Source organism: Eurosta solidaginis, chromosome 2 (assembly GCF_040869045.1).
Source record: "Eurosta solidaginis isolate ZX-2024a chromosome 2, ASM4086904v1, whole genome shotgun sequence".
Lineage (NCBI taxonomy): Eukaryota > Metazoa > Arthropoda > Insecta > Diptera > Tephritidae > Eurosta > Eurosta solidaginis.
The window spans coordinates 302,175,633-302,189,377 of NC_090320.1; the positions used below are offsets into that span (position 1 = coordinate 302,175,633).

General features: G+C 38.1%; 2 protein-coding genes across 3 annotated transcripts in view; both read left to right on the top strand.

The window, feature by feature from the left end:
- Positions 1-5,831: 5,831 nt before the first annotated feature.
- RFeSP (Rieske iron-sulfur protein) lies at positions 5,832-7,028 on the top strand. Its single transcript, XM_067768785.1, has 3 exons — positions 5,832-6,048; positions 6,303-6,682; positions 6,740-7,028. The coding sequence occupies exons 1-3, from the start codon at positions 5,958-5,960 to the stop codon at positions 6,956-6,958; spliced, it is 690 nt and encodes a 229-aa protein (XP_067624886.1). The 5' UTR covers positions 5,832-5,957; the 3' UTR covers positions 6,959-7,028.
- A 1,387-nt stretch (positions 7,029-8,415) lies between these two features.
- poe (E3 ubiquitin-protein ligase-like protein poe) overlaps positions 8,416-13,745 on the top strand; it is a 75,824-nt gene continuing 70,494 nt past the window's right edge. For both annotated transcript variants that reach the window (XM_067768786.1, XM_067768787.1), the window contains exons 1-2: positions 8,416-8,541; positions 8,713-8,807. In XM_067768786.1, coding sequence (XP_067624887.1) covers positions 8,444-8,541; positions 8,713-8,807 — 193 coding nt within the window. In that variant the 5' untranslated portion in view covers positions 8,416-8,443. The remainder of the gene's footprint in view (positions 8,542-8,712; positions 8,808-13,745) is intronic.

The window sequence follows — 13,745 nt, forward strand, 5'->3', positions numbered from 1 at the left end:
CAAAATTGCTTCGTTCTGCGCATCTAACACCCTACAAGAAACGCTGATAGTTTTACTAATACACTCACACTTGTAATTGACAATGCTGATCCTGCGATGACGTAAACATTGATACTCAAATTTATGTATGTTCCTTTGTTCGCTCACGCATGTCCGCATGTTACCAACGACAGCCTATAATCATTAAAAAGGACTCAAACTGGGAAGGCTTCGGACACCTGGTACAGAACAAAAGAACATACAGCAGATACCATAATGCATGTGAGACAGATACATAATTCTCAACGGAATTTTATGTATGCGAGAACAGATTATCCGATTTAATCATGTTGTCACTACTGACTGTCATATGACAATCAAATGATTATCACGGTTGTTTTGTTATTTTTTAAATTCCGCCATTTTCAAACAACGAAAACCATATAAAAAATAAGTTTAAAAATGAAAAAGAGAGCATTTCAAAGATCCATGCTAAAAGAAAAAAAATCGAAAATAATATTAAAAAATTCCAAAAGCTGTCGGAATGTATGGTGCGCACTCAAAAAATTGATACGCGAAAAATAATAGTGGTTAGTGGTGATTCATTTTTAAATGTGTTTCCGCATGAGGAAATCGCTCTTCTGTTGTTTTGTTATTTTCTGAATTTAAATTGAACATTTTGAACTCGAATTCTTATAAAACTATTTATTTTAAACAAATACGAAATACGTATGCTTTTATCACGTCAAAAATTAATAACATAATGGAATAAAGTAAAAAAAAAGCAAAAAGCATTGTTTCATTTTTGGCGGAATATAACAATGGTCATTTATGATAGTATAACAGTCAAAACTGATATCTACAGTAAACTATCATTTATGACACTTTTTGATAGTTAGAGTGTCAGCACTGATCCAGGAAAAGGAATGAGAGTGAGCAGTACGGCTATATACTTAATCAGTAGGCCATGTTAGTGTATAAGAAGGAGACAAAAACTCACACATGCACAGTTGTTTACATCACATTTGCGCAAGTCCCCTTAAGTTTGTGATAGAAAGTTTGTATGAGGCGTTGATCGTTAGGTTGACATTGCTGACAATCAGATGATAGTCATATGATAGTTAGTGTTCTTGTAGGGCAGTTGACTGCTTGAGCGAATGAAAGAAAGAGAGATAAAAACAAGAGCTAAAGGAAAATTACGTATTAATTGCCCATAAAAAACAGCTGATCTAATGTTTACATGCGCAATCTTCTTGTGTGATTTGTGTCTCTACTTCGAAGGCTAATGGATATTTTTACATGTAAACGCACGTGAATCTTGGCTTGTCAAAGCAGCTTGACATTGCGACTGTCTTCACCCAAAAATTTTGGGTGTGACATTCGATCAGGATCTACATTTTGGTGAACAAGCAACCGCAATTATACCTAAAATCCGGAGCCGTAATAAAGTGCTCAAATCTCTTGCCGGCAGCACTTGGGGTAAAGATAAAGAAACGTTCATCACAACTTACAAAGCAATTGGCCGGCCGATTGCATGCTACGCGGCCCCGACATGGTCGTCAAGCCTAAAGCGGCAATTACCCACCGACGTGTGCCGTACGTACGGACGTTTGTCGTACGAAACACATTTGACCGAACCCTCAAGCCCGTAGGAATCAATGTGTGCGTCTGTGTACATGTACATAACATATTTGTGTGTGTATTGTTTACAGATAAGCACTGTTGCCATTGACCATTTTGCATGCATGCTTATGGAAACATCAACTTTTTCCAATTTAATTTTTGATGTTGTAAAAGGCTGGAATTAATATTAAATAAATATAAATAGATTACATATTTATAATCTCCACTTTTACATAATTATTTCGAAATATTTTCACAATTTTTCAAACTTTAATTAGTTGTTTTTGCATAAAACTGCAAACGGTCAAAAATTAGCCCACAAAAGTTTACTAGGCAACTCTGTCTAGTGAGAGAGCGATCAGCTGACACGTTCTTACGGAAAAAATCAAAATTGTTTTGATTTCTACGTTCCGGGCTACGTACGTACGGGCGTTGCACGTCAGTGAGTTTTCGTTTACATTGCACACTCATAAGATAGGTCGTGTCAGCTGACACGTTTTTGGTACGTACGTTCGTGGGTAACTACCGCATTACAATGGACCGAACCCTCAAGGCCGTAGGAATGTGTGCGTCTGTGTACATGTACATAACATATTTGTGTGTGTATTGTTTACAGATAAGCACTGTTGCCATTGACCAGTTTGCATGCATGCTTATGGAAACATCAACTTTTCCAATTTAGATTTTGATGTTGTAAAAGGCTGGAATTAATATTAAATAAATATAAATAGATTACATATTTATAATCTGCACTTTTACATAATTATTTCGAATTATTTTCACAATTTTTCAAACTTTAATTAGTTGGTTTTGCATAAAACTGCAAACGGTCAAAAATTAGCGCACAAAAGTTTACTAGGCAACTCTGTCTAGTGAGAGAGCGATCAGCTGACACGTTCCTACGGAAAAAAACAAAATGGTTTTGATTGCTACCATTGTAAACTTCAGGGATGCACCTTAACGTTAAGCTAATCGTTTATCAAAAAATTTCCAACGTCTCCGTTGAAACACTTCGAAATATTATCGATAAAGGAATTATCAAAATAAATTGTATCTCGTTTTTAACCGAAACGAAAAGCTTTCGTTAACGTTAAAAACGTTAACAAAAACGTGATACTTTATGTTTGAATTGTGCTGGCAATGCTACAGCCATGGTGAAGCCGTAAGGTGGCAACAACGAGCGCACATACACACACAAACTCTATGTAATTTGTTTGTGTAATTCGTTGGTGGTAATGTCAAAAATACTCTGAGAAATGTTCGTACTGTCAAAATTCAAGAGAAAAGTTGCAATCAGCTTGGCTAATGCTTTCACCTTTAATGACTCCGCCATCAATCAGCTTTGCCAGCATAGTTTGAAATTAATAATCAACATAAACGATTTGATTTCGTTTTGATATGGCAGAAAACGAAACGAAATCATTTCGTTAATTTGACGATCTTAACGTTAATAAACGAAACGAAATGAGTTCGTTTCGTTTATTAACGTTGATTATCGTAACGAAATGATATCGTTTCGTTGGTTAAGCATGCCTGGTAAACTTTACCAAGTAGCGCAACTAACAGCTGATCGCTCAAAATTTGCACACACACACAAACATCACTAATGGCCATATTACGGAAATCTTAGGGAAATTGAAGTTAAATTTTTAAACAGACATAAAATGTTATAATTTGGAATAAATAGCATCTAGGACACCTTAAATGCAGTAATTGAAAGTATTTAATTATTTTTTCTAAATTTATCTTTAATATTGATGCAATGATGGATCCAATGCAACTCTGGTCTTCCTACTGTTCTTCATTCCACTCCATTCGAGTGCCTATTTTCACGGCCTGCGAGTGCCTTCCACTCTATTCGCAACATAACCTCGAATTGAGCTGCCAAACTATATAGTAAACAATGATTGCTACGTTCCGGGCTACGTAGGTACGGGCGTTGCACGCCGGTGAGTTTTCGTTTACATTGCACACTCATAAGATAGGCCGCTTAAAGCTTACTCTCTGGAGGAAAATACAGGCTTGCCAAAACTCTGCCCTCAGAACCGCTACGGGATGTCTTCTTATGTCCGCAGATCATCACCTACACAATGAGGCGAGAGTACTCCCCAATCGGGAGAGAAATGAAATGCTGAACAAACAGTTTCTGTTGAATACCCAGAAACTTTGGTATCCCAACAGGCATCTAATTGAAGAGGCCACACCTTCCAGGGCCTAAGAGGGTATCTCCGTAAGCATTATGAGGAAATACGGCACCTGAGAACACAGCCGTATGAAGCAAAAAAGCAGAAACAGGTCCTAAGTGATATCCACGAACAGGCGTCGGACCCCTATGCCAGGAATTACCCAGCGAATCTAGTTCTTAGAGATAAATACCCAGAACTCTCAGAAGAGGAACGCACTCTCCCTAGGGAAAATCACTCTAGCTCAACTTCGGCCTGAGTACTGTAACAGGTTAAACTCTTACCTATCCAGAACCAAACCCATCATACAAAATGTATGTCCTGCTCGCATTGTGTTCCCACATGACACCAACCGTCTCTTCAGTTGCAATGTGGAGCCAATGCGGTGTCGTGTAAAAATCCACTCTAGCAACTAAGCTATAGTAAATTTTAGTAAACATAGTAAACAATGAACTAAGCATTCTTCGCCGGATGGATAACGTAAGAAGGAAAGCAGCTATGTAATCAAAAAATATGTAAACCCAAGGCGAATCCGTCCAGGTGGTGGCCAAGGCGAATCCAGTAGAGGTGGTGTTATCCCAACAGCTGATTGCTTCTTCTTGATAATTTTCCATACAAAGCCTTGTACAACAATATGTCAGTTAATCGAAATCAATGAAAATTTTCTTTTGAATTGACATTCTTCTGCACGGCGAATTGGTTGAATTCGCTTTGCCACCACATGGTATGGATTCGCCTTGGGTGGTTGCAAAGCGGTTTTAACCAATTCGCCGTGCAGAAGAAAGTGTTAACTGACATATTAAAGTACATGGCAATGTATGGCAAATAATCAAGAACAAGCAATCAGCCGTTGGGATAACATATTGAACGTACTGAATTCGCCTTGTGTAAGCCCTTGTGAATAACAACAACAAGCAGAAGTAATCAGCTGATATCTATGATGTTAAGTAATTGTCATGGTTCAAATGGTTCATGGTTGGCTCATTTGTAAAATAACAAAATATGTATCATTGTGAATGATAACTAAGTGTGATATCTTCTGCATAGACGTCAAAATTCCAAAGTGATTGGATCACCTGATTTGTATTTGACTATCGCTGTCTCATTCTGTATATCTTTCTATCACCAGCTGAAGATAGGCACCGCCATATTGAACACCCTGTCAAAACGCTAAAAAGTAGCCATATTGAACATCCTGTCAGTCATTTGACAGATAAGATATCACACTTAGTTATCATTCACAATGATATGTATGTTAAAATTGTCAAAATCTGTGTATTGGTGTTGGTGCGAATGGTATGGAATGGAAACATAAAACTTAGCAGTTTTTGTATGTGTAAGAAAATGTTGCCAATGTGTTGGTTTCATTTTGAGTTTGCCATCTCCTTTTGGCAATCCCATCGACCATGCAATGAAATAAATAAAATCAGCTGATGAGATGAGCCAACCATATAATTGAGCCATGGGAATCGACAATTAGTACTACTTTTTTCGTCAAACACACCAATATGGCTGCCATCCATATTGAAATATTTTATACTCATTGGGCGCTTTCAGCGAACACAAGTTTGATCAATCGTTGCAAAATTTCATACTTTTACACATTTGGCACAGGGACAAATAGATAAATATGAACGCTTTAAATCGGTAGATAATCTGTGACATTGTGAATGATAACTAAGTGTGATATCTTCTGCATAGATGTCAAAATTCCAAAGTGATTGGATCACCTGATTTGTATTTGACTATCGCTGTCTCATTCTGTATCTCTTTCTATCGCCCGCTGAAGATAGGCGCCGCCTTATTGAACACCCTGTCAAAACGCTTAGAAGTAGCCATATTGAACATACTGTCAGTCATTTGACAGATAAGATATCACACTAAGTTATCATTCACAATGATCTGTGATTCTGGCTGTGTTAAGGAACGGACCTTGCATACAAAAATTTCGCCATCAGCTTCTCTTAAAATAAATTTCGCATCTGGTAAGGCTGCCATTAGGGTTTTCAGACCAAGGAGGGACATGTTACAGTTTTGACATTTATGACAAGTACGAAAAATACTATCGATTGTCACAGTCACCAGAAAGTTAGATAGGTAGTGAATTTTCGCAAATATTTGGTAAAAACTAATCATTTCAACTTATTCTGTACTAAGAAAAAGTTTCCAAATATGATGAAGGCTATAACACGTGCTTACCTACGCGCTGGTAGCCAAACTGTTGCGAATTCGCTCAAACCAGCAGCAGTGGTTTCAACACAGAGTAAGGACAGCAAAGTGCATGAAAACTGGTGGTCCAATTGTTTGCGCTATTCAGTGCATTAGGATATAATTAGCGCTGCAAGTGACCATAAAACGGTTTTCATCTTGTGAAATGTTCTTTGATCACAACATTATTGTTTCCATTATGTAATGTTTTTTGAGGTTATAAACAAATGTCATACGAAAGAATATGGACGATGCAATCAAAACAAACTCGAAGCTAACAACTATTAAATACAACTCTTTTATTCACAGCCCAGCGTAATGCGCACACTGACTTGCAGGTGCCAGACTTTTCTGCCTATCGGCGCGAATCTGTAAAGACACCCAACCGCAAAGATGACTCGGCTGAGAGTCGGAAGGCATTCTCATATATGGTGGTTGGAGCCGGTGCTGTAGCCAGTGCTTACGCAGCTAAGGGATTAGTAACGACTTTTGTTAGCTCAATGAGCGCTTCTGCTGATGTTTTAGCGCTGGCAAAAATTGAAGTTAAACTTGGTGATATTCCAGAAGGCAAATCAGTTACATTTAAATGGCGTGGTAAACCATTGTTCATCCGTCATCGTACCCCTAGTGAGATTGAAGCTGAACGATCTGTTGCCGTTTCAACTCTGCGTGATCCACAAAGCGACGATGTGAGCTTGTAGCATATTTACTTATTAAACTGGTTAATATAATATTTCTAATTGCAGCAACGCGTTACTAAACCTGAATGGTTGGTAGTGATTGGCGTATGTACACATTTAGGCTGTGTCCCAATTGCAAATGCTGGCGATTTTGGTGGTTATTATTGCCCATGTCATGGTTCTCATTACGACGCCTCTGGTCGTATTCGTAAGGGACCAGCTCCATTGAACTTGGAAGTGCCAGAACATGTATTCGCCGATGAAGGCACTTTAATTGTTGGTTAAATAGTGTTGAAATAAAGAAAAGAAAGTGAAGTGTTAATTTAAAATTCAATAAAGCAGTTGCCGAAAATAAGATTTGCTATGGATGCGTCGTTATACATATAGACAAGCATGTTTAATTTGAGGATACATTCCTATAGGGCATCAGTATATAATCCAAAATGTTTCCTTCGAATATTTGAAGGCCGGAACAGGAGTGGTACAATGTTGTTGTGTTAACAGTGATTTGCCCCATTCAATGGGTGCGACCACTCTCAAACTGTCATCAAAGTTCTCAAAACACATCGCATGAAGTACATACTGTCCTGGTCTGTGACAATTAAGCATTCCTTACCAAGGAATGAATGAATGAAGAGCAAGCATTCTTAAATCAATGATTTAAAATTTCAAATGATTGCTTAGTTTTACAGCTCTGGCATCTAGGACACCTTAATTGCAGTAATTGAAAGAAAATACTTATACTCATGTATTTAATTATTTTTTCTAAATTTATCTTTAATATTCCTATTGTTCCAATGACACATGAACTAGATACAGATAGAGATTTAACATGCAAATGCAACAACAATGTGAACATATGGATCACAATTGCCGTCATCCAGTGCGTTTTATATCTCCGGCTCACTCAATTCTCACGGGAATGCTCTGGATCATTGAGAGACTTGAGAAGCAGATGTCGTGAAATTTTCGCACACGTGAAATGTGATAGGAAGATGTCGCCGCTAGTTTTCATTTAGCTCATACGGCAAAAGGCTAAGCAGCGACATCTATTTTTGAAAAAGTAGGTTTATTAAAGGCAGCGTAGCCAAACTAAAAAGAAGTAATTAATAAATTATCTGGCACACAAAAACCGAATAGTATATGGCTCGGTGCATCATTATACCTATATGACACTACTTTATTTTCGTGTATTTTTTCTTGTATTTTATCTTCAATTTTCTGTCGCACTCCCCCCTAATACGGTTTCAGTACTGGTGTAAGTGTGCCAACTATATTTCAAAAAACTAACGAAATACAAGAAAAATACAACCTAGTTCATTAAAAACAAACGAGCCAGTCTGTAAAAATTGAGCCATTGGAGACCGAAATAAATCTCGCGTGTTATTTGCATTGTTTTTATTGTTAAAAATGTTAATGTAAAAACAAAATGGAAAACATAAACAAAAACATGCCAAACTCACTAATTATGGGGGAATAGTGGTCTCGCCTTTTCATGATTGAAATTGTTTTAGTGTTTTGAAGTTCGGATAAAGTTTCGTCATTTTTTTTAGCTTGGAATCCAAGCAAAAATATAGTGTCATATATGCTTTAACAAGAAAATTTCAACCATGTTCGCGCCATTCACAAGACACAAAAAGGGCACAATTCCCAAATTATTTTAATTTGTCTGGCAGCAACGGCGATCTATCTGTCACTTGCGTGATTGACTACAACAAAAAGTTATTTGTCACTTGAGCGAATGACAATCCATTAATTTTGTGAAATTTCATGATGGACTGGAGTTTTGTGAAATCGCTTTTATCAAATCGATATGGAACGTTAAATAAAACAGAAATTGTGAATATAATAAAAGCTATAACAAGATGGTAGGTTTTACGGTAGTTTGCAAATAAAATTTTTGTGAATTGGATTATTGGTTAATGCGCAAAATTAAAATGTCCTATGGGACCATAAAACAAAGATGGCGGCCATGGGGAAAAAATTTTTCACCCAGTTTTATTTGTTATTTAACATGTTTTCCATTAATTTTATTACAGTGAAAACGACTTTTTCGACGATGAGAGCAACTATGCCCAATTTTATATGGCTTTTGCGGCCCTTGCTGCAGACAAATTGAGTCAATGCAAATTGGGTAAGTCCAAATGATTTTTCTGCGAAAATAAATGAATATATACTCTTACTTGAACACAGTAGGTATAACATATTTTCAAACAAAAGTAGACGAATAGGAAAGCAAATACGTTGAATGTAAGCTGCTAATAATATATTTCGAATTGCGCTTAAAAGGAAAATCCTTGTTTATTAATAAGGGGTGAGGCTGGAAAACTTCGGGAATTCGACTGGAGTACTTACCATTATACTCCACTGTAATGCAGCAATGGATCAATTCATGTTTCTACACGAACATCTCTGCAAAAATCGCGAGTACTCCATGCATGCATGTATGAAGTACTCGCTATGGACCAACCGAGTGCTCCAAAATTAACCACAGTTCATACAAAAAATATGGTCCAATTAACATTGCGATGTCCTAGGACTGGACCATATACTCCAGCTCCGCATTACATCAGAGTAATCCATGGAGTACCCACAGTCCAATAAACCTCGCGTAGTGATTACAATCGTTAAAAACGAGCAATGATCGGTTTCAATATGTTCGTGTAGAAACATGAATTGGTCCATTGCTGCATTACAGTGAAGTATAAGTCGGCAGGCATCGGTGAAATTCAGAAACGAAACATCAAAACAAAGGAGAATTAAACAAGGGGTGCCACAGGGTGGTGTCCTATCCCCGCTTTTGTTTAATTTCTACATATCTAAGCTACCTTCACCACCGGAAGGAGTCACAATCGTTTCCTACGCCGATGACTGCACAATAATGGCCACAGGCCCAGGCCCAAAGATCGATGAGCTATGCAATAAAATAAACGGCTATCTCCCTGATCTCTAGTTTTTTCGCCTCGCGAAACCTGTCATTGTCACCGACTAAATCTTCCGCGACCTTATTTACAACATGGACGCCCCAAATGTCGACCATATTGAACATCCACGTCGATGGCACTACGCTACCGACTGTCCTACACCCCAAAATCTTGGGTGTGACGTTTGATCAGGATCTACATTTTGGTGCGCACGCAACCGCAATTGTTCCAAGAATTCAGAGCCGTAATAAAATCCTCAAATCCCTTGCTGGCAGTACCTGGGGAAAAGATAAAGAAACGCTCTTGACCACATACAAAGCAATTAGCCAGCCGATTACGTGCTACGCGTCACCCATATGGTCGCCAAGCCTAAAAACCACCCACTGGAAGAAACTACAGGCCTGCCAAAATACTGCTCTCAGAATCGCCACGGGCTGTCTACTTATGTCCCCAGAACACCATCTGTATAATGAGGCGAGAATACTCCCCATCAGGGAGAGAAATGAGATGCTGACCAAACAGTTTCTGTTGAATACCCAGAAACCTGGGCATCCCAACAGACATCTGATTGACGAACCAGCACCGCCTAGGGGCCTAAGGAGTCATCTCCGTAAGCATTTTGAGGAAATACGGCACCTGAGAGCCCAGCCGTATGAAACGGAAAAACACAAGCAGGTCTTTGGTGAACTCCATAGACAGGCGTCGGACCTTTATGTCGGGAATTGCCCGGTGAATCCAGTACTTGAAGAAAAATATCCAGAACTCGCAGAAGAGGAACGCATACTCCCCAGGGAAACGCGTGTCACTCTTGCTCAACTTCGTTCTGGATACTGTAACAGGTTAAACTCTTACCTATCCAGAATCAACCCCGACATACAAAATGTATGCCCTGCTTGCAATGTGTCCCCACATGACACCAACCATCTCTTTAATTGTAATGTGGAACCAACGCCTCTAACACCCCTTTCCTTATGGTCCACCCCTGTTGAAACGGCAAGTTTCCTTGGACTCCCGTTAGAGGATATTGATGACAATTTGTGATCGGTCGCGGCTGTTAGGTGGGGCGAGCATTGCTACAACAACAACAACAGTGAAGTATAATGGTAAGTACCCTGCAAAAATCGCGAGTACTCCATGCATGCATGTATGGAGTACTCGCTATGGACCAACCGAGTGCTCCAAAATTAACCACAATTCATACAAAAAATATGGTCCAATTAACATTGCAATGTCCTAGGACTGGACCATATACTCCAGCTCCGCATTACGTCAGAGTAATCCATGGAGTATCCACAGTCCAATAAACATCGTGTAGTCATTACAATCGTTAAAAACGAGCAATGATCGGTTTACAATATGTTCGTGTAGAAACATGAGTTGGTCCACTGCTGCATTACAGTGGAGTATAATGGCAAGTACTCCAGTGGACCACATGATCCAACGATTTTAGCAGGGTATCTCCGGACAGAGTTAAAATTTTTCTTTTCCGCTTTCGGATTATTGTTCTCGAGGTCAATGCGTGTCTTTTGACACCTTTCTCGATATTTTAGATAGCGTATTAGCAGTAGACCCTTCAACTAGACTTTTACTTTAAATTTCAGTTTTCAACTGTTTTTTTACATCCATAGACGTTTACACTTGAAACTTTATATGGACTGCTAATGCTTGAAACACAATGCCAAGCGACGACGATATACGCCGCGTCGGGCGATTTCGTCTACTTAAAACACAATGCCGGGCGAAATTGACGCTGTTTATTCAGAGTGGCCATTATTCAGAAATAAAGAAAAAAAACATTAAAACTTTTTTAATTCTCTGCTTTAGCACTTGACTACTAAAATACGCCCAAAATGTTAAGAAATAATAAAACAAAACAGAAATGATAATTTTCTTTAAGCTGGCTCTAGGTCATATGTATAAACCACACGATTATTTTTGTTTTTATCTCCAATTTTTTACGATCTCCACCGGAGATCGTCATCAGGGCTACAACAACAATTAAAGTTTTATTTAACAAGAGTTATCCACATATTGTATACATATATATTAACAAACATATTTACATGTTTTACTAGCATACATACATTGGCTGTTAAATAGGCAGCATCTATTCAGTTCAAGATGTTGTTTAGAACTGATTTTTGCGAATCAAGTAGGTGGCGGTATAAGTGAGCGACCGTTTCGGAGTCTTTTTTTTTGTAGTTAAGTCCAGTGTTGCCAGGTTAGCCTTTTCGAGGCTAGATTTAGCATTTTTTTTTGCCTTTAGCCTCGAAATTTTGTGTTTAGCTTCGTGACTTTTTTCTAGCCTTTTTACTCCGAATGTATTTTTAAAAATTTCTAAAATAAAATAATTTCAATAGTTCCTGTGAACACCTAATACCTAATAATATGAGTTCTCTACAAAATATTAATACAGTCGTCAAGCGATACGGACGTGTTTATTTTCGCTCCGTATTTATGTGCAATTTTTAATTGTTCACTTAACAAATGTTAATAATTTGTGCCTACTGCCACATTGAGATAGTGACTCTTGTTTTGGATTTCAATCCTGAAAGTAATATTTAAATGTTACAAAGGAACATGATATACATAAATAAAATTAAATTAATAGTGGCAAAGTGTTATCATTAAATATCATTATGCCGTGCGAATGTGGACAAAAGGTTGAAAGAGGCCAACTGAAAGTGTTGTGTGCTAAGTGCAATGACCTCTTTCATTTGAAGTGTGTCAACATGTCGTCGGATGATCTTGATTTTCTCATTTCGTCAAACAAACATTATTTCTGCAAAGTGTGTTCGGTTGAGCGACGCGCGTCTATTCGTACGCCGCCACCTACTGCTCTCCCCACTATCGTTAACAATGTTGAGCGCAATGATTATTTAAGTGGTATTGTTAAAAGCATTGCCGACCTACGTTGTGATAACGCTCGTATACTATCGACCATGGATGCTCTAAAATGTGAAAACTCTCAATTATCACTAAAGTGTGTTTCTTTATCAGCTGAAATTCGCTCATTATACTCAGTCATAGAAGATAAAAATGGTATAATCTCTACGATGAGTTCCGAAATGAAAAATATTGGCATTTTTGTTGCTACAGTTGCTAGTGATATCAAATCCATTCTCACTAGTGCTGCGGACAGCAATAAGCATACAAAATCTGCAACAAAACAGCCTACAACAAAAAAAAGGGCAAAGGCAAAGGCAATGAGTTGGCTGGCTCTACAAGCAAAATTAACTCGAAAGCTGTTAAGGCTGCGAAAACAATACAGGCAGCCTCTCTCGAAAATGCAAAAGCAATTCAGTCAGGCGTAACAAGCAAATCAACTTGCGAAGATGATACGACAGAAAATACAAAACAACCAGCAGATGATAGCACTAACAACAACTCAGCTGTGCCAAATGGTCATTGTGCTATTGTTGATTTGTCTTCCTCACCCAGTTCTTTTAGTGGTGCTGCCGCTTGTTCTACTAGTGATGCAAATATCAGTTCTGCTGCACCTGCCAATAATAAAACTGGGTATTCCGGGGTTGTAGCCTTTGGCCGTCAGGGATCAGTCGCTACTAACCTAACATCTATTAATACTTCTAGCTTAGCATCTAACAATGATAATAATGCTTCAAATAAGTTCATAAAAGCACCCACCATTGTCGTAGGTAGCAATTCAAACGCAAATCTTAGCTTAGCTGTTCGATTGAAATGGTTGCATTTGTCGTCTTTTAAGCCGACGGTAAACGCTAGCGATATTTTCGACTATGTCTCACATAATGCAAACATCTCGCCTTCATTAATTCATTGTTTTAAATTAATAAAGAAAGATGCAGACTCGAGTTTGTTATCAAGATGAAATTTTAAACTTGGAGTCTCGCCTTCAATATATAATAAGCTTCTTGAGTCTTCGCTATGGCCATCGGACATCAAAATTAAACCATTCCGTTTTTTCAAAAAGCACAAGGCTCAACTGCAAAACCTTAGCTATATGCGGTAATATTAAAAAAAGTATAAATATCTATTATCAGAATATATCTGGGTTGAGAACGAAATCTAAAGATATATTTTTAGCCACTTCACGGTGCGAATATGATGTCTACGTCATTGTTGAGACTTGGCTTAATAATGACTTCTCTGACTCAGAATTTTTTTATCAT

Excerpts from the sequence above, each read along its gene's own strand:
- RFeSP (XM_067768785.1), top strand. The coding sequence starts at position 5,958 with ATGATGAAGGCTATAACACGTGCTTACCTACGCGCTGGTAGCCAAACT. Across the intron at positions 6,049-6,302 it reads AGCAGTGGTTTCAACACAGA|CCCAGCGTAATGCGCACACT; the intron begins GTAAGGACAGCA and ends TTTTATTCACAG. Across the intron at positions 6,683-6,739 it reads GTGATCCACAAAGCGACGAT|CAACGCGTTACTAAACCTGA; the intron begins GTGAGCTTGTAG and ends TTCTAATTGCAG.